The sequence below is a fragment of the Sparus aurata genome, chromosome 21, assembly GCF_900880675.1.
Source record: "Sparus aurata chromosome 21, fSpaAur1.1, whole genome shotgun sequence".
Classification (NCBI taxonomy): domain Eukaryota; kingdom Metazoa; phylum Chordata; class Actinopteri; order Spariformes; family Sparidae; genus Sparus; species Sparus aurata.
Window position 1 is genome coordinate 18676358 of NC_044207.1, and position 21774 is coordinate 18698131.

General features: G+C 39.8%; 1 protein-coding gene and 1 long non-coding RNA gene across 7 annotated transcripts in view; one reads left to right on the forward strand and one right to left on the reverse strand.

Annotated features, from left to right (window-relative positions):
- pde1cb (phosphodiesterase 1C, calmodulin-dependent b) overlaps positions 1–21774 on the forward strand; it is a 112182-nt gene that overhangs the window by 30771 nt on the left and 59637 nt on the right. For 5 of the 6 annotated variants that reach the window (XM_030404162.1, XM_030404161.1, XM_030404163.1 and 2 more), the window contains one exon: positions 2676–2841. In XM_030404162.1, coding sequence (XP_030260022.1) covers positions 2676–2841 — 166 coding nt within the window. Of the gene's footprint in view, positions 1–2675; positions 2842–17104; positions 17235–21774 lie in introns of those variants that run through there. The other variant, XM_030404167.1, reaches the window with a different exon arrangement.
- On the reverse strand, positions 14515–16566 carry LOC115573391 (uncharacterized). The gene is made up of 2 exons (XR_003982264.1): positions 16461–16566; positions 14515–15138 (listed from the first exon to the last, which is right to left on the reverse strand). It is a non-coding gene; the product is annotated as an uncharacterized LOC115573391 (long non-coding RNA).

Below are 21774 nucleotides of genomic sequence, written 5' to 3' on the forward strand. Positions count from 1 at the left end.
CTAGACGTTTAAGAAGTTTGCTGATGTTGCCTATTTTTCTGTCCTATATTCATGAAAGGGAAGCATTCATTTCCAGCCTTTGAAGCATCAGTTCACAGCAGAACCATGTCCTGCTGTTTCCAGTATTTCTGCTCAGTCGCTATCTGACAGGTGAGTGTAATTTGATGCTGATAGCAACATGGATCAGACCACTGTTATTCATGTTATATGTATCTCTGATGGATACATTTCATATATGTACTTTCATATCATGTTGGTTTGCTTTGCATGAATGTGCTCCTTAGCAGGGATACAATACAAAAAGGAATGGCATCATTTCATTAGCTGCACCAGGAAAATGCTTCAAGTACTGGTCCTAGCAGTCACATGTTTTTAACAAATAGACTTTGCATTTCAACTCATGATCTCACTGTCAGCTGACCACAGTAAAATTGTGGGAAACATTGACGATAATTGCTGCACACAATGCACCTACCACTCGCTTCAAATAATCGCTTGCTACCTATCACACACGCTTCCCATCACCCTCCTAACCCCAGGCATCTATTATTACGTTTTTTTTTTACATAGCAACAGTCCTGTGGTGTCCTTGAGAGAATCAATGAAATTTAAATGAACCATAAACACATTCAGATGTAACTGTATGTCACATAACCACATTGAAATGTACATTTGGGCCCTGTAAATACATTTAGTTCGCCATCCTTATCCAGTTTTCTGTAATTATTATAATTTTTGCAGAGATGATGAATTTTCAGTCACAGCAGTTCAGGAGTTGGACAAGTAATATTGTGAAGTACTGTGGTATTGCAAGGCCCTTGAAGAGCTCTATTTACTTTCAGATAAGTAATTGTGCTATTCTTCCTACAGGACAATCATTGCCGAAACTGTAGAGGATTGCGACAGCACCGACATCAGCAGCCTTACCTGTTGGCCAACACTGACCTGTGTTTATAACCTCTGAACGTCCTTCATGTATACAGTTATTTATGCTCAGTGTACTGTATATTGTCTTAATGATAAAAAAGTATACTATTTTTGTAGTGTTATTTGTTTACATGTGTTCCAAAAAATTTAATAAACAAGAGTATTACCTAATTCAGTTATTATTAGTGCATCGTGTAAAGTGAAAGAACAGTGATGGGTTGGTTGTTATTTTCAAGACTTTATTCAAACAGGTTAGAGATAATGCAAAACAAGGTATAGTTCCAACATTTGATGTGATCCAAACGTAGTCCTCAAATTCTGGCTTTTAAAGCAATAGATGAGCAACATGATTGGATGTTTTTATGGAACAGAGTACCAGCCCTTTATCTTTCTTTACATTTTTCTACTTACTTTGTTTATTGTTACGCACCAAAACACAAAATCAAATTGTGAAAAACTACTTGGCAAGAAATGTGATATTAGGGCACTTGTGTGTTCAAGTTACATGCCTGGTCAGTATACTGTACAAACACAAATAGTTGTAGGTGGTGTTTATCAGGGAATAAAAACAGAAATGTTCTAGTTTAGGTACATCTTCAGTCATCTTTTCTGAGAACATCTGCTCTTTTCGCACTCCCACGTCCATGGCCTCTGCCTCCACTTCGTTCTGACGTGTCTTCGTCATCAGAGTCAACGATGCTCTCATTGTGGAAGCTCTATGTAAAACATAGTATCCTTATGTGTTCTATACAGTGTTCACGTTTGTCTGTGAATCACTGTAGGTAACAAAAAAAACATGTAGCAGGCCCACTACTAATCTTGTTGTTTAAGCTTTGCCCTTTCTACCATAGCCAGCTGCTGGCTTTTCTGAATTTCTGAATGCTAACAAAGCTAGCCTGACAGCTGTCTGTGCTAGCAATGGCTGTGGTTGTTGTATATGTTCAATATGATAGTATTAGGTGTTTATTTACAGGTGAATACTTACTTGTAGTTAGATGTTGTGATGAAAACAAAGCACTGATACACTCTTCTTCCTACCGCTCGTGAGGACTCGGATTCTGTCGGCGGTATTTGGCAGTTGTCGGAAGGTGCAAGTTCATGGTTTGGGGGAAGCGGCTTTGGAGAGATGCTGAGGTGCAGGGGGCGGGGTTTACCAGCTGCATACTTTCAAAATCTAGCCTTGGCTTGACCGTTTTTCCAATTTATTGGCTCCAGCGTTAGGATCAATGTATTACAGGATAATTTCTCATTAAAATATATGGGAAAGGTATTTTGGTTCTTTATCGGAGTGAATATGTGGTTAATTTATCAATTGTTGATCTTCTCAGTATATTCCAGGCTGTGCTCTGTATTGTCTCGAAAATATAATACAAACATGTGACACATACTTTACATAACCAATTTAAATCTGTAATTGCTCAGTTTATTCAATTGTGATGAGCTACAATGGTTCCTTTAAAGAAAAGTTGACATTTGTAGTAGTTATACTATTATTATTATTATTATTATTATTATTATTATTTTGAAAGCTAAACTAGCATTGACAGCAGACGCCCACATGGGGGCAGCATTACAAAGGCGCTCAACCTCCAACTTCCTTTTACTGAGCTTGTGACAGCCAAGTGGATAAGAATGTAAAAAAAAGCAAAATACCACCTGTTAAACAAATGAAAACTTGATTCACTATGCCAAATGACTATTACACCATACAAATGTTCTCTTTTTGTTTTTTATTTTATGTATTGCAGGATCGAAGTCCCAGAGTGCTTTGTGGAACGCCATCACGGCAGGGATGGGGATCAAAGGGAAAGAGCAGAAGCCCCTCCTGAATGACCCTCGAAGTCCTGAAGAGATCCTGGCAGACGATCTTCCTGCAACAGATGAACCAGATGCCACAGAGAAAACAGCTATCAGGTTTGCTTCTGTCAGACTGCAAGAAAAAAAAAAAATGTCCCGGTTTAGACCTTGTTAATTTTAATGGACTATATCCTGTGTCAGGCTTCAGTGGGACATCGACAGCCATGTCCAGCTCATTATCTTAGTTGGCTTTCATTTACATTCAATCAGTTCCGTATAGTTTGTAGGGAAGGCAGCATATAGAATCAGACATCATTCTGTAGTGTTTTTTCATTTCGTAGTTTTGGCCTCTGATGAATGCGAACTTGATTATGAAGTTGGCAAGATTTCAAGTAGATCCTCTATCTTCTTTCTGTTGAGAGGATAAGCTTCTGTCTGACATTTAACACTCCTGATACACACACACACACACACACACACACGCACACGCCCCCCCCCCCCCCCCCCCCCCCCCCCCCCCACACACACACACACACAAATTGCTAATTGCTATGTATGGCTGCTGACCTCGAGGGACGCTGGCATGATTGATTCCACCTTGATAACAAGGACTTCAAACCACCATTAACATAATTTGTTGTCACTTTTAGAATATTGAACGTCTTTTAACGCCTGATTCCAATTAACCTTGATGGCTCTGGAGACCGTAACAAATGCCGCAGGTGGTAAGAAGTGAGCATTTGTCACAGGATACTAAAAATGCACCTAATTCGCGATAACAAGATTTTGATTGTATGCAAAATAGAACACAGAGTCACGGCAAGCCCATTTTATGTAGCAACAAAGACACAATTTCACAATTTATGGGTTGTTTGGTATAAACATTGTGGAAATTCTCTAATTCGCTTTCTCCCTTCTGAAGTCTCACTGCAATAACACAGGCTTCTTCTCTGGTGCTTCTCCATGCTATCTCAAGTTACAATGCTGTTGTTCTCCGCCATAGTCTCCCTTCAGAAAACAGGCCCTGGTTTTTTACAGAGTAGGGTAGTGACAAGGAGAAAGTGATTTTCCACTTGACTGGACAAAGCCTGTTCCTCCATTTGAAAGCTACAGCCTAGATTTGAAAGAAAAACATAGTCAGCGCAGGGCAGCTAAAAGCACTCTCACCTGCCATAGAGGAAACAGTTCATTTGTCCATAGAGACAGTGACTTATTTAAGTGTCATGTATTAAAACAGAGCTTTAGCTTTTAATCAGGGTGGAAACAAAATTGCCAATCATAAGCTAAATGCTCCTCAATCTTTTGCTGAGGCTGAACATTTTGCATAACTGCCTAGTGAGAAGGGAATGATTCATTTCAGCAGCACTGACAATTTGAATAAAAGTAAAGTATGCTTAGAAAATACCCCACCCACCAGCTTCTTGTGTATTAAAAAGTATAACATGTAACATTTCTGCATTGAAACGTCTACATCATCCTAAACATTTCCATTGTTCTAAACCTGCTAGATTAACACCATTCATTTTCATTTGCAATGTTAATAGTTCATTAACAATGAAGACAACAACTCCCATGATTCAACACTATTTATGTCTTTGTTTTGTGTTGATTAAGAGACGGAGTGGCGGAAATTGCATGCTGTGCTTAGAAGTCATTTGACTATTGATAAAGTGATTGCGCTTGATGAATTTGCTTATATACCTGCAAAAGTGTCTCAAAGAGCTTTATCCACCTCTTTTGCTTATTGCATCCAATTTCATAAGATTTACACTCCTCATGCACATCTTCCTCCTTATATGCTTGTCTGGGAAGTCCCACGAAGGTCAGGGGGAGTCTTTGGCCACCAACAGTGGTTAATAGAGGGCAAACCCGTGGGGAGTAGCAGGGATCTACAACTGAATGACAAATGGATAGATTTATGGTACAGGTGATTAAATGACCACAGAACTAGCAGTAATCCATAAAATGATGTGAGCCCCGTGTCACCTCCGAGGCCAGAGCTGGCTGCTATACACCAGGCGGTGATAATTGGATTGTATTGGACAATGGAAAGGGATCACATGATTTGTGGCAGGCGGGGCGGGAGTGAGGGAGTTAAAGGACAGCAGCCATTGACTGTTATAAACTGGGGAATGATGAAGGAAGAAGTCTGCTGAGGTCTTGGTGAATGTGGTGAAATGCAAAAGAATTAATTGTGTTTTTAAAGCATTCCACAATATTGATAATGATACTGCTGCTACAAGATAATCCAGTGCATGTTTAGTCACACAGTGAGGCACAGAAAACAATACACAGCCATTAGTGTATAAACACACGCTGACTCATCTGTGAGGCTGGTGTCATGCTGTTGTTTCTGCTCATTAGGATGCCTTGTGCCTTTAAAGCACTTGCTCGGCTGGTTATTGAATGGGCTTTTTGCACAGGGATTTTTTTTTTTAATGGGATTGTGTATAACAGACTGCTTTGTCATTGTTTGCCCCAAGGTCACTTACAAGTAGCTTACTTAGTTGTTTATTTAGTGACTATTCAACTATGAACTAACAGTTCTAATGGTAAGTTTAATAGTTTTTTTTTGTAAATAATATTAGTTGTAAATCTAACATTATACTTCCATTTACCCATCAATTCACAACGGCAACTTATACATGATTGGACAAATTAACATTGACTAACTTCATCTTCACATTTTCCATTCGATGCTGTAAAAATTTGAGAGTTTTTTAAATTGGCTCCATTGTGCCTGCTGACAAACATTTAAATAATTTTCATTGAGCTATCAGCATGTGATTCGCATGCAAAATCTTCACCATAATTTCCATCAGCTCTCGCTTCTCATCCAAATTGACTAGTTTGAGTGTTTGATTCTTTGTTTTTTTGTTTACTTTTAAAATTGCAACTCTGCTTAGACAGCCAAATCTTTAAAAGAGCAGAGCACAGAAAGCACAAAAAGGCATTAGGGTTATTGCAGGTCTGGTCCCAAGAGGAGGTGGAGTAAAAGATTTTAGGGCAAAGGATGGGTTATTAGTCATTAGTTAAAATTACCTTTTTATTATAAAGCAATTACCGTTGTATTTCAAACAAGTGATATTCTGTAGTGGTTTGAGTCTGGGAACTAGTGGCTTTTATTTTAGCTGATGACCATTTGACCATATAAAAACAGAATTGCTTAAAGCTCTCAGTGGAAAAATGAACGAAACAAAGTAACGGGAAGAACTGAAGAGGAACAAATGTGTTCAATTATAAACTAGTCAAACAAAGGTTTAGCCTCATGCAGTTTACGATGTTTATGATGCTCAGTCCTCTACTCAGGGCTCTTCAGTTCAGGGAACTTCAATCCAGGGGATGTGGATGTCTTGTTTGGTTGGGCCCACCACCAATTTCAAATCAACTCCTAAACCCTGGTCTGCAGTCATTGACATGACAGGACTGCACATTAATCGCTTGCCTTCAAATGGGTTTCTGATTTGTCTGTAATAGTTTTTATAATTTAACTTTAAAAAAATTATACTAATGATATTAATTGTACAGTCAAGATATTTTTAATAACCTTAAGAGTAGATGAATTTCTGATACTAACATACATACATACATACATACATACATACATGCCGTAATGTGCCCATGGGAAGACTGTAACAGCAGCAGCTGGTGACAACTTTTTAGGTATTGTTTCTTTGTATGTTACTCAATGCATTAGTAGAGCCTGTATATAGAATAGAATAGAATAGAATAGAGGAATAGAATAGCCTTTATTGTCATTGTACTGTATGGAGGTACAACGAAATTTAGGGTGTTCCCACAGAGCCACTCACCACCACAAAAAAAGACGCAAGTGCGCAAAACAAAGACAACAAAACAGGCTAAACGTATGTGGGAAACGCTGAACTAAAGCTGCCACAAAACCAAACCGGTGCCTACAGGGAGTGAGAGAGAAACTTAATAACAGGCAGGGCTTTATAGATTTGGAACACAGGCCCAGGTGTGCCACATAAGAAATGAGGCAGAGAATGAACCCAACAGAAGCCAAACATGCGCAGTTAAGACTAAACTAGCCCCCAAGGAGTTTACCAGGTAACCGCCCAGCCAACCCTGGTCCAGTTTTTATACACTATAAACAAGCAAGTTTAAAAAGCCGATTTGAGGGCAGTCAAGACAATTGTCTGACAATGACTGAAAATTGCAACCAAAAGGGGAAATGCCTAAGACTGCGCAAACAATTTCCTTTTTCAGATTACGACAAAACTTCTCAACCAACCAAGGCTTGAAAATATGGTGCCGCTTCTTAAGTCTAAGCATCTACCAAACAAAATAATACTGAACCAGGCCAAGTGCTCACCAGACACACCCAAACTGTCATGGCATGACATTCTCAGATAACCTGTGTAACTATAAATTAACCAGGATGAACCCACAATTTGTCAGATCCTTACTCTTGTTTCCAGAAGTAAAACAAAGTGTTTTATTGAAGAGACTGAGATTAATGAATTGCAGTCTGTGAGTTTGAGATGCATGTAAACAGTATAAGGGAAGACCTGAAGAGGAAGTAAAGCAGCAACATTTATAGGCAAGGTGAGAGAGAGAGGTTGTTGGTAAAAGGCAGGGCTTTATAGACTGGGAATAATGGCCTAATACTGCCCCAATCTGCTGGGCATCTGAAAAACAGAAACAGCTTCTAGTTAACATTGCTTCTACTTTGAATATAGGCATACATTATGCAAATGTGCGACATGGTGGCATTGTGTGATGTCAAGAAGTCATGGAATTGAAGGCAGGAATTACTGTGTTTCAGGCACTTCAGAAACAGTATTTTCTGTTGGAGAGAGGAGCTCCTGTTGGCGCATGTTTGCCTTTTTAGCTTAAAAGAACATTTACATGCACAAGAACCTATAAAACACCAGCATTGATGAAAAAGCATAATAAGTCCCCAATGGACTAATGTTTCTTGAGAATAAAACAACCGTTTTACTCACCACGGGTCCACAAACACGTTTTTAGAATTTTATTTAGCAAATTGTTGCTTTGTCAACTCAAACAGATATATACAATACAGTTACCTGCAGTTACTAGAATCATCACAGGCATGCTTGGAATCAAACAATCATGCACACATGAAGCTGAAACTCAGACATCTGTGGTCAACTGTGTGATTTATCTGTCAGTTAATTGGATGCTGTGTGCTGCTGTGAACTTTGCAGTTGATTAAGGCGGCTGTCTCCTCCGTGGCAGCCCACAGTTTTGGAGGCTGACCCATCAGTTGGATGTAGCTGCAGGTTCACAGACCCCTGCTGACATCCGCTGTGTGGCAACGACCTCCATCACTAGCCTCACTAGCCAACTAATGAGCCTCCACTGGCCAGTCTGACTGGAAGCACATGGGCAAATGGCAGAGCTATTCATCAAAATGATTGAGCTGTGACCTCACGGTTATGATGTTAAAGAGCTGTCTGCCAAATGACGACAAATATCTGAATTAGACTTTTATACACTTTGCTATATACTGTATAAGAATGGCCAGTGTTTTCATGAACTTTGACTCTCTCAAAGCCCCACAGACATACAGTATTTATCCAAAGTTCAGAGTTTTGCAGAGTTAAAGCAAACATTTCCTGTTATTGCAGGTAAGGAGTACATATGTAAAGCTTAAAACCTCTGCTTTAATCAATATTTGTGTTCCCTTGTGTGCAGCCTATCAACTTTCCCTGATAAAATATGTTTTCTGTGTTCTTCAATCCTGTTCCTGTTTCCCTGCCCTGCATGTTTTAGATGTTTCCCTGCCCCAGCAAAACTGATTTAAAAGATCGTCATCAAGATCCTCTGAAATGACCCATTCATTTGAATCAGGTGTGTTGGAGCAGGATTGAAGAGCACAGAATTTCAAAAATCAAAAAAATGTATATCATTTGCAAGTGTAAACCAAATATTGTAAAATATGTTGTTTCTCAATGTTAAAGTGTATGTTGGCATTGACATTTGCTGCAATACGGTCAGCCCATTTTCTTGTCTTGTCTGCATTCACAAATAGGCTTAAAATACATTAAGGGGATTTCTTTGAGCCTGCCCTCACTCTTACCTCATAACTCCTGACCTCACTCAATAACAGTGTGTTCTTCTTGCCTACACAGCAGCCTTTAAATACACTATGTGAATTGCAAACTGCTCACCCATAACGGAAGTAGTCCCCTCTTTGTGGGCTTCGCACACATCTTATTGTCGGGTTGATATAGTAATAGGATCAGAGCAGTTACTGGCTGGAAGGCACTTAGAGAGGGGCACCACAGTTTGTTGTTTGCGCAGCATAAATTTGCTGTGAGGTTTTTGTCACTTGGAGCTGTCTGAGTTAGAGTGAGCGTAACGTTTTCTGAGCCTTGACCCTGAAGTGAACTCTGGAGCAGAAAATCATCATCTATCTTGGGCTATTTTATGATGGCCATAATTCACTAGAGACAGAAGTTGGAAGGAGATGTAACCATTTAGATATGATCACTTGTATCCAGAAACACTGGCTTTTGAATGGCGGACATTGGAGGACATAATGCGGAAGCTGACCATCTAAATTTGGAGTGTGACCACATCGGGATGGGGCCTCATTATTGAAACTAAACTACCTTGCTTCTATAGTTTGGGAGGTTTTTTGATGTATCGCAGCCATGGCTACCAGCTGTAGAGCCATTAGTTTCAATCACACTACCTTGCTCGGCATGCCCTACTCTGCCTTTGATTGGCTACATTTTTATTATTATTATACATTTTATAAAAAATATTAACCTTAATTAGCATAATATGACCTATTTAAATAAACAAAAATATATAACTGTATTTATTCCTGCAAGAGAAATTGTATGTAGCAGCTAGCCACCTAGATACAGATACGCACACAATAGAAAAGAAGGAGACAATAATCACAAAGCTAAAAACATTTAAAGGCTACATTCTTTGAAACTGTTTGTTAGAAATCAATAAATTACTATTAATACAGTATGTTAACAGTCTAGAAATATACAACCTCTACAAAAATTCTGATGCTGGCTAAAATAACTTCTCCAAAATGGATTTTAGTGCTGCTAATTACAACAACCAATGCAACAACTATTTACACTTTTAAGCTGCTTTTAGCTCCTTGTACATGATCCAGTCTGTATTTAGACTATGTGGTCACGTCCAAACGGCTGTCACTAACGGCCTCAGCCAACCCCTCCTGGAACTATGGAGCATTTTCAGCTAACAGGCTCAGACAGCCTACTGTTATCTACCTGTTAAGTGTGAACGGCAGGTAGTTAAAGTAAACCAGGTGCTGGTGAGAACACTTGGCATTTTGTAAATAAAACTAAAGTCTCTCTCCAATGCCCACACTCTCAGACTCACAGACGTTGACGTTGCTGGTTCTGTTTTGGTCCACTGTCAAATTGTTAATGGCCACTCTCTGTAAGTCTGCATTTATGCAGATTTTGCCTTACCCACAAATCTTAGTGTAGCAGCGTTAAACACTGTCTTACCATAGTCCTAGTATCCTGTTTGCATTTTTGATTATATGTTGTCATAGAACTGATTTTCTACCTAAATCACTCAGTTTATGAAATAACAGAAAAACTATTAAGCTTTGGAGACAATATGGAACTACGGGAATCCCAGACTGAATATGTTTCTATTTATGTATTTGTGTTCTCTTGTTTATTTTAAATGTTTTCATATTTTAAAAAAAGGAATGTTGCAAAGTGCTGTCCCACTCCTGTTGCCACCATTTTTGCACTTTGCACACTTCACACTTAAACACTTACCAGGTGCCAACAAGTAAATCCTTTAGGGTTCAGGGATTAAAGCTTTAGGAGGAGCATTGGGATTGGGCAGAAATGTCAGTAATCCTTACAATCAGAATACAAAGTTCATCTATCAAGTAGATGTTAGATATCATGTACATATATACACATATATATATATATATATATATATATATATATATATATATATATATATATATATATATATATATATATATATAGAGAGAGAGAGAGAGAGAGAGAGAGAGAGAGAGAGAGAGAGTAACAAAACCTAATTTCATGCCATGGTAACAGTTTGGACCAAAGCCTATTCTGATGTCAACCGACTCAATGTCACTCAGATAGTGGAGCCTGATTGCTTGCCTCCTCACCCCTCAGTTCAGATATAGTATGCATCACATTTGACCTATATGGATCTCTCTTGGGGATGAAGTAATAGGAAGTTTCCTCTCTGGGGTATTTTTCCACCTCCATCACTCTGCAAATAAATGTAGCTTTATAGCTAGGTGTCCTCTTTTTCTCCCACCCACCCTTTTATCTCCACTACATCCAATACAAAAAGAGAAATGAAGTGTAGATGGGAAATCATATTTTGTGATGGATGATCTTCACCAAAATGTGGTCATTACCGCTAAGGCGATTGCTATTTTGATGCATAGATTTCCTTATCGACTTGCCTGGGAAATTTAAATGAGATTTGAATTTTTCATGTACCTCCAAATGGCCGGGGCTGTTAATGTCTTGATTTCAATGTGTGAGCTGGAGCACACTGACAAGAATACCTTAGCAGAGCGTAATTCCCAGCAAGTCCCTCCGTCATAGTCATACGAATAATTCATTTTACCCAGACTTGATTCATTAGGTCTTTTTTGTGAGCACTTTTTGTCGTAGTAATTAATCTGAGGCATATTTGGATGGTCATTATGTTTAGGGAAACAAACAGTTATGGAAATTTAATAAAATGTTAGCTACATGTATAAAGTCCATTCTCTTCCTTGATCACTCATTCAGACATATATTATTGTTATACTAGTGCAGTGCCCGTAGGAAGTATGTATTCCTATAGAAAAGTGGGAGGTTAAGTTGCTTTTTCATGGATGGCCAAATGACGCTATGTTTGAAGGTGGGACGTCAGGGATATTTAGGTTTGTTGTGAAATCCAATATTCCAGGGTATAATTGGCCGTTTTTGACTATTTTTGATTTTGCCATTATATTTCACCTTAAAAACTATTTACCTTGCCTTGCTTGGTGTCAATATTTTCAGCACAACCTCACATGTGTGACTGTACAGTTATTTTTTCATTCTGACATACTGTAATAACACAATGGACCTTAAATCACAAAAAACATTAAAATCCGAGTAGATAAAATTTAGATTTTTTACTGTGAAAACCACAAATATGTTTAACGAACTATTTTTATTACTTATAATGCAGGTATATAAATTGCTGTTTGCTAAAAAAAAATTGAAATTTACAAAGTTATACGTAGTGATATGTGTCCCCCAGCTCCTTCCTGCCTGCTGAACATTCAGCAGTCTCCTCAGTGTTTTGCCTCATTAAACAAAAAAAACAAATCCACTACACACTAAACTAAACACTACATAACACACTAACAATACACTCCAAACACGCTTAATGTCACAAATCTCTCAACTCTCAAAACTCATTGTCACTGTCACTGTCCCTCCGACAACTTCCCCCCGTTCTTAAGCAACCAAACACGTAGTTTGCCGTTTAATTTTGTGACTGGTTGGTGGGGTGCCTTTTTCCACCAATAGGAAAAGGAGTAGCACAAAGCAAACACTTCCTTGCTTAGTGAGGGAAGCCCGTTTTGACTGTTTTCTTCCTGCACCAAATGCGCGGCAAATGTGATCGCAATGTTCGCGAAAAGTCCGGTTTTACTTGGCCTATCAACATGATTTAAAAACTGGTATATAGTTTGAAGGCAGCACCAACACATACGTCGGAACCGAGACTCACGGAGGCTGCGTCTTGCTGCTACGTCATCTTAAATTGGTCATGTGACGCACCGGCACGTCCGTCGACTCGGGGGGGTGGGCTAGCAGTTAGCTACAGACGAACATCCACAGTTTGTTGTCCTTGCGTGTCCGGATCTCCTCCGACCCTAACAGACTCGGCCCGGACCCGTTCAATCTCATTAATCCACAACAGTCAGTTTAGATACACAGAACAGAACGGGACCAAACTGCCGGCAAAATCCCGGTCCAGCTCACGCCGCTGCAGGTATAAATCCGCTTGTTTCTTAAGGTGTGTCGTGGGCTTGAGCTCTGCAGTGATAGGCTCTGGTGGGCATGTGGCTACGGTGTGCAGTGATTGGCTCTGGTGCGCACGTAACTATGGTGGCTACGGTTGACAATGCTAGCGGAATTGGTGAAGCATTTATGAAATAATTTATTAATGGTATCATTGCAGTCCAAACAAATCCGACGTCGCACACCCTTAAACTACGCAGCAGCCATGTTGTAAGTCTCAGGTCAGTCTGATCCTGATCCGCAGAGATATTTGAGGAACACACACACACACACACAGACAGACACACAGACAGACACACAGACAGACAGAGATTCCTTGCTTTTATAGAGAGATAACAAGGCAAAGGTTTTATTCATAATCTGCAAAATGTACTTCTTCTTTTGACTGAATTTTAACATGTGACTGTGGGACAAATATTGCGTTCTTTATGTGGATGTGTATCTGTTAGGAGTTGTCTTTCAGATCTCTAATCACTCTCAATTTTGCAATTAGATTCCATTGCAATGACAATGACATTTAAATAACTTTACATGCTCAACAATGTCCGTTTCACCGTTCACTGCTTCATATCAGCCACATTGCTAAAATTCACAATTTTTTCTGGAAGGTGTTTCATTCATCATTGAAATATTCACTGAGATTCCTTGGATACAACCCTCCAGGACACGTCTCTCTCAACAAAAATGCTTTTTTCATCTTGCTATTTTATGCTACAGAGAACTTTTTTCCTGCTGAATATGGGAAATATTTTCTATTTAAATCTTCAGTCATTTTAGAGCTTGTTGTGCTATGATAATCAAAGTTTTATAATTAAAGTAGTCAGACAACCAAGTATGACTGAGAGATCCACATAAGAAGCAATGGTCTGAACCCATTTTTGATTTTAACTGCTGGTTTTCTGGTACCCACTTGGCCGACAGAACAGAGTTACAAACGGTAGTGGTTGAAATCTCCACCTATGACTGGGCCAACCCAAGACCTCAAGAACCTCATATGTCAGAAATTGTCATTGATGGCGTTTATGTCATCAAATACTTACGCTTTGGGTTTATAAGTTGGGCAGGTCACCAACCTCTCATCAGCATTTGAAGAGTCAGGAATGAGACTCAACAATCCACTGTCTCACAGATTGGACCTTTGAGACTTGGGATTCAGAAGGGAGCAAATACGTAAGGCGTACGTATTATAGCTGTTCTGAATAGCCACATTTGAAGGAGAAAAGACAGCTATCATAGAGATAATAGAAATTCAAATATGGCACTAAGTAATAAGGGTCAACTGATTTTTTCACAGCTGATACCGACACAGATCAATAGTAAGTCCAGATGAGTGACAACCGATAATTGGAAAAATATTTGTCTCAAAGTCGAGATTAACCAGTGATGGAATGCAACCAACTACCAACTTATGTACGAGTTTGAGGTGTTTTCCTTCAGTATTTCCATTTTCTGCTACTTAATACTTTATTTGAGAACTGAAGCTACCAGTTATTTTGCAAATTGTTCTAAATGAATATTTTGTGCTGATTGGCTATTACTCGTGACGTCAGATAGTGCTGTGGACACTGATTAACAGATAGCACAGGTATCATTTTAAAATGTTTTTGTGTCTGATTGCCGATTAGACACAAAAACATTTATTTCATACCTGCTGAAATGTGTGTGAAAGGGTGAAAGTGTGAGTGTCAGATTGTCGGTTTTGGAAATTTACTGGCATGGTCAGACACAACTAAATCCGATACCATAATTTATTTGACATTTACACACTCTTGTCCTAACCTCATCAATACTATACTTACCATGTGCTGATATACTAAGAAGCACGAAACACAAATGTTTGTATGTGTTTTAACAGTAGGGCTTCTATGGCGTGTAATCCAGGCTTTTGCTACACGAGCCAGTGCTGACATTCTTGTATAGCGATAGTGTGCAGGTAATTGGAAAATAGACGGCATGTCTTCTTCTCTTCCCACACCCAGTTAGTACCATCTGATTCTCGCAGCCTTCCAGTCAAGAGTCACCTACTGAAAACTTCAAACTACTTTGTCTTTGTAGTAGCACAATTTCAACCACAGACTTTAGTCAACACTCACTGTGTATTTTTACCTTTCTGAGGAAACACTCAATTCTGAGTCCACTGCAGCCTACATTGACCTTCCAAGTCCTTGCACTGTTTTTGACAGAACCTTTCTCACCAGGCTCAACAATGTTCAGTGTCACACATAGATATGACACAGTACAGCAGGTCCCTAGGGTGTAAACCTGTGAACAGCAAGTGGTGAAATGTGAAGTTGTGGTTTCCCCTCAAGTTGACCTGTCAATCCTGCCTGTGGCTCCGGATCTCCTGAGGACCAGCATACCTCTGCAATGAAGGACAAAAACATGAAGAGCCAGTTGAAGAAAGGCAGCCAGAAAGGGAAAGAAACTAAAAGCCAAAGAAAGAGACACAGATAAGTGCGCCTTTAAAGAGAACATCAGCAGGCCTCATGGTACTCAGGCAGGCCTTCCTTCTCCCTCCTCGCTGAGGACACATCTCAGCAGATGAAAGTGGGAGCCTCTTTGAGGTGGCCCCCTAGCATTATCCCTGCATCCTGCATCAAGTAATTGAAAGCCCTAAGAGTATGGTAGGGGGCTCGGAGAAGGGAGGGTCTGAACTGAGTCATCCTTGCAAGTTTTGGACTTGCAGTAAATGAGGGTACAGAGCTGTATGCTGTCATTGGTTTTCACTACACGTTTAGTGGGCTGCAGGGAGAAAACAGCAGGAAGGGCTCAAAAAGTTGTGAGGTTACAGTATATATTTCTATCAATCACCATGTAGCAATATAATGTAATGTCTCTTGTTCGGCAGAGAGATGGAAATGTTGAAATCACGCTCAGGGAGGTGCATTTCACCATGGTTTATTATAGCAAATCAATAATTTGTTGTATAGCACCTTTCATAGAGGTTATTGCAATTCATAAATGCTTTTTGGGTTAAGTTTATAACAAGAGACACTAGATATCTCAACAATATAGAAGAAAATGTCCCTCTTAGAAGTGAAAGCAGATACTAGAGCACTCAGCACCCACTGTTTTTTTTTAGCAATTACTGATGCAGTTCTCAAAAGGATGGAATATAACACCTTATATATGCAGGAATCTGTGCGTCGTGATGGCTTATATAGCTGTGGGTCCCATAAAACAGTCTTAAATCTGAAACTACCCTTTTAGGTGCCAATTTATCTGACTGGGTGAATAAGAAAGGACATTTTTGCATGAAGACACAATTTTTTGTAAACTGTAGTGTAGACAGAGCAAGAAAAAAAAGAGAGAGAATATTATTTCATGTCTTACAATGCTTTTATTTGAATATGGGACGGTCCTGAATGCGCTCAATGGATCAGAGTAATCTCAGTTAAATCAGTGTCAATGCACTGTTTGCACGCTATTTAATCCTCTCTGGCATGACATTTAATATGTTGTGAGGCACATGTATTATCTACGTTTTCAGACTTAAGCTAAGGCAAATGTGTTCTACATACACCGCTGAGTCTTTTTTGCATGGTGACATTTGTCTTTACATTCCAGATGAAATATGCAAATGTGTACAAGTGGAAGGAAAAGCTGTGTCATTATTGCAGTGTCTCATGGAGAAAGGTCCCATTTAACCAGATATTTTCTTACAGTAATGCAGGGGACTCATACCTTTATCACGTCTTCTCTGAAAGGTCTCCTCCTCACCATCCCCTTTTTTTTTGCCTCCCTCACTCCCTCTGGCTTTCCATCGGACGAAAACAGGACATGGTTTCTCATTATCAGCCAGACTCCTCCCTCTCTTTGACTGGTGGTGTTTCTCCTCCCTCCCTCTTGTGTGGAGAGCTCGGCAGTGAGCGTTAATCCCAGATTGAGCTGCCCTGCCGTCTGCATCCCGTTGTTGCTGGGAGAGCATGGCAAGGCTCCAGGACCCCTGTGCTCACACAGGAGAGAAGTGAACGAATGAGAGAGCAAGAGAGAGAGAGAGAGACAGAGAGAGAGAGGGAGAAAGGAAAGAGGTACAGTTGGGCTGTTTCACGACTGTCACAGCTGCTTGAGCGCTGCACTGCACTGAGTGTTATTGAGTTTCAGTCACACACTCACTCTCTCATATAAACAAAGAAGAAAAGAGAGGAAAAGGAAGGATGACGGCTGGTTTGACTCATCTGTGGGTGCAAATGTGAATGAAGACAGAGGAAACCTCGGTCACAACCTGGGTTCCACTACATTACAACTTCTCTTTGCTCGGTGTTTCCTCTTCCTTACCGCTCACACTTGAGAGGGATTAAACTTTTTATTTTTTTGATCTCTTGTTGGCACATCCGGATCTGTTTGAGCCTCAGTCATGGAGTCTCCTACCAAAGAGATCGAGGAGTTTGAAAGCACGGCCCTGAAGTACCTCCAGCCAGAACAGATTGAAAAGATTTGGCTCAGGCTCCGAGGACTGTGAGTATATCCACTTTTACTGTTTTCAACAAGTGTGTGTGAAGCGATGCTGTGTGTGTGCATTTGTGTGAGTTACATCTGAGCTTTTCTTATTTACATGTGAAATTATCTCTAAATATTCAGTAACAATTTACAGATTAATTCTGATTTAAAGAATGCAGAAAGGATACAGAAAAGAGCTTGTGTATCATCATTAAAGCCTGGAATTTCTCTCCTCACGCTGATGTTGTTTACAGCATGTGAAAGTGTCAATGTGGGTGAGAGAGAGAGAGATTGGGATTATTCAAACCAAACAGCACTAAGTTTTTTCCTTTGAAATATTTGAAAGGTTTTCGTATTTTATTTGAAAGCAAGGAAGAAAGGGAAAGTACAACAGCTGGAGGGCTGCTCACACTTACACCCTTATTGCATTTTTGTTTAAGTCGGTTGAAGTCATTTTTAACCTCCATGCATTAGCATTTTCATAACGACAAGAGCATTGTGGCGTTAATTAGTGATTCTGCCCTTTTTCACATCTCATCTGACATGCAGTAAACACCTGTTGTCCCAGTATGATGCAACAAGACCATAAATTGTGGACTTGAATGATTGAACGTGTGTATTTTCAGTTGAGATATTGTGGCTGAAGGAAAATCCTCCCTGTCTGCTCATATTTTGTCCTATATTTCTCTTTAAATAATACAATAGACCCCCTGAGCTTCATATTTCTGGGGAGAAACTACTATAATATTACTTTCTCTCATCCACCAACCAATCAACACCTCTCTGACCTTTCGCCCTACGAAGAAAGCCCAGCATTCAACTGCTTATGCAAGTTGAAGGGGGAGTTGTCCATTTCCAGCTCTCATTTTTCTTACTCGGGCGGGAGTGAGGACACAATGGTGTTGCTAGGAGTGTTGCATTTAGAAAAAAAACCAATGTTGTTGCTGCTGTAGGTCTGAATGAAATGCAGTTTCCTTCTGCCCCACAGATGATGACTGATTGAATGAACTGTGCACAGGGCTGCAGTTCTTCCATCAACCCTCCTCTCCTCTCAGATCACTACGTTTTATTTTTAGTTATTTCCATGTCATGGTATCTCTATTGTTCCATGATTAGTCATTGTTTCTGTCTCTCTCCTGTGTCAGAAGCCCAATAAGTGCGTCCCAGCACTGTCATCCTCTGCCACATTCAGTTTCCTCTGATGACTTGATTGTCACTTCCATTTGGCCGGCACCATAAATTCCCTATCATAACCATCTGTCTTTGTTGATGGATAGTGAATCTGATGAATATAACGGGGGCCCCGGCTATTTTTTTTTTTTACCTCATCATGTCTTTGCTGCAGTCTGCGGGATGCTCTGAGGGCTCGTGTTGTGTGTCAGAGATCACATTAGCCTTTAATCTCACAAAGAGCCTCCGTCTGAAGAGAGGGAGCTCCAACTGCCAGGCAGCCCCCGCAGATGTAAACGTTTGCACAGTGTATGTTGTGTGTTGATAGGGAGGGATCGACAGTGTGCTGTACATGTATGTGTATGTGTAATTGGGAAAGGTTGACTGTGCATGTGCTCGTGCAGATGATATAGATTGAATGTGTGTTTGAGGGTATATACGGCAGCTTGGTGACATTTACTGTATGTGCTGCCAGCTTATCCTAGGAGATTTGTTTGGCAGCTGTATGATCTGTGTGTGTGTGTGTGTGTGTGTGTGTGTGTGTGTGTGCTGGATGGCTATCACAGTACTCTCTGGCACAGCGTACTCCGCAGAGTACACCAGTCATCCATGGATAGACAGAGAGAGCATTTACTTTGGACAGTTTTCCCTCTACTCCACCTTCGGCAGTGCACTCTAAATCCTGGTGACATCCACTGATGAAGGCTTGAACAGCGTGTTGTGTTTTATTACTTCCCTCTGACAAATGGCCCCTTTATATATTTGCATCTGTGATAGGGTTTCAATGGATTTCCGTTGATAGATTAGATCACTGCGACAAAACCAACCTCTCCGTCACCCACTGATTAATGGAAATCAATGAATTATTTAATCACTTGATCAACAGTTCATCTCAGAGAGCTCCCTTAAGGGGAGGGCAACTTAGATTTGGCCCAAGGAGATTCAAGGTGGCCGGATGATCGTTTTGTGACACGATCTGATTTGCAAGGCACTGACTGAAATACACTAAAAGCCACTCCAAGGAAAACAAGCTGCTGTTAGCTATCCAGACAGCTATTTGAAACAATCCTAAAAATGTTCTTTCCCATGGTTACTTTTCACTAAATACCCCGTCTGTGACCTTTATGATTACAATAATTCCTGGAATTTCCATGACCCCTTTCAACTCACATCCTCATTATGCCGAGGACATTGCATTAGAGCCTCCTAATTAGAAGAGGCTCTGTGTTGTTGACACACACATTTGGATGTAAAGCAAGCTCAGTGATAGGGGGAGGGGGAAGAAGGAGGGACAGAGGTTAGGAGAGGAGGTGAGGAGATTAGGAAATATCCATACTCCAGTTTTTCCCCCTTATTTATCCTTATTTATCCCTCTCTCGTGTGCTTTTCTTATCCAGATCCTTCCGCTTTATACTCTTCCTGTTCTCATTTCAAATTGTAATTGCTTGATGGACCCCTGATGACTGATTGAATCATCTGTTTCCTACCCATCTTGAGGGAGGTCTTAACATTACTTTACACAGACTAACTTCCTTAGCTTGCAGTTTTTTGCAGAGCTTGAGGAAAGATTGATACATAAAACGACTGAGAAACAAATCAAGCTAAGTGCTGTGAATTCTGCCTGACTGGAATTTAAATGCACCTCTGTAGTCCATCCTCCCCTCCACTTCGCTGTTATGAGTGCCTTAAGTGTGTGTCAGAATGTGTGTGTGTAAATTCAGCTTTTAGAGTCATGCTGGTATCTCTTCATAGAGGTGTGGGTGTGTTTTAGGCTAAATGTTAAGCTAAGTGATAGTGGGTGCGTTAATGCAACTGTGTAGGTTCCTGGTGTTTGTATGTGTGTGTGTAGTAGTATAGTAGGTGGGATGTCAGGGGGTGGAGTGGTGTGATGTGTCTATGTTTGTGTGTGTGTGTGTGTGTGTGTGTGTTTCCGCATATCATTACACCACTCTTACATTCCACATCTGCTTAAGTGATTGTCTGCATTTGCATTCTTGTGAAATTTGAACACAAGTAAATGATATTCAACACCTAAATAAAGGAAAGAAACACTGCTATCAAAGGAACATGTAATTTCTATAAATCAACTCATTTGTCATATTTTTGGAGGCACATTGACTCTCATGCAAGAACATTTTCGTTTTCTCAACACATAAATCTTTCTATGAGATTTGTTTTTACCAAGTAAGATTCAGCAAATGTATTGCTTGTTTAAACTCAATGACTGCCACCAGTGCAGAAGTAGGTGTGTGTTCATGAGATAACTTATTTGCATAATCAGCACCTACGTTTGCTGTATAAAGGTACATGCTCCACTCTGTTTGTGGGCAGGTTTTATTCAGAAAATTCTTCTAACCTAGCAGCATAAGAGAATTTCACTTCATAAACTGGTTTGAAATCAGCAGGAAAACATTCTGCAATTATATTCAGAGATGGGTATTGCCGCTGATTTTCTGAATCAGTTCAATATTGATTTGGTGTATTCAGTTACAATATCAATTTTCCTTGGATATAAAAAAGACATTCTAGGAATATTGCTGTAAATTGTACAAGGAACCCGCTAGCTCGCATTTTTTTTGGTTTAGTAGATTTGTAGTTAAAATCTTCCGGTGGCAATAAGAACGGATTATTGTCATGATTTTTAGCATCTAATCATGAAAAAGACTGAAACAACAAGAAAGCAATAACGGTTGTATTTCACCAAAAGAAAAATTATAACAATAAAAAAAATTGCATTTCAAACAACCTTGGTGGTCTTCTCAAATATAAATTCAAGATTTTACCGGGGCCACCTGAGTGCACCATGAGGTCCCTATGTGCACACAGATAGCAGAGGACAGAAGCAGCACGTATGTAAATGACACCAGCACTAAAGATGATAGAGACTCACTGCATGGTTATTTCAGCATAGTATAACTATTTTAGTACAAACATTATCAGCCATTGGATAACCTTTCAAGATTTACTCCCTGAGCGGAAAATCTTCCGGCATTTTGGACTTGGCCGATGTAAATTTATATTCATGGTAAAATATATTCTGTATTTTAAAATGTTGATCTTGGGAATATGACAATCACCTGAATTCGAAAATCAATTTTATATAGCTATATTGGAGGACCCCAAATAATGCTGTTCTGTAACTGAAATAAAGAATGAATGGTTTGGCATAAAGTAAAATGCTAATAAGGTCTTTAAAAATCGAATTTGTTATCCATTGACATAGATGAGAGGCATTCAAAGGGGTGTAAGGGAGATGGACAAGAGAATATTACACAGAATATTAGCAGGTGATGTCACACTGTCAGGTGCGACAGAGCATGGTACTTGATAGTGACCTGCATAAAGGCCCAGAGGCAGCTGTTTGAGGAGCAGAAGGTATTCAAACTAC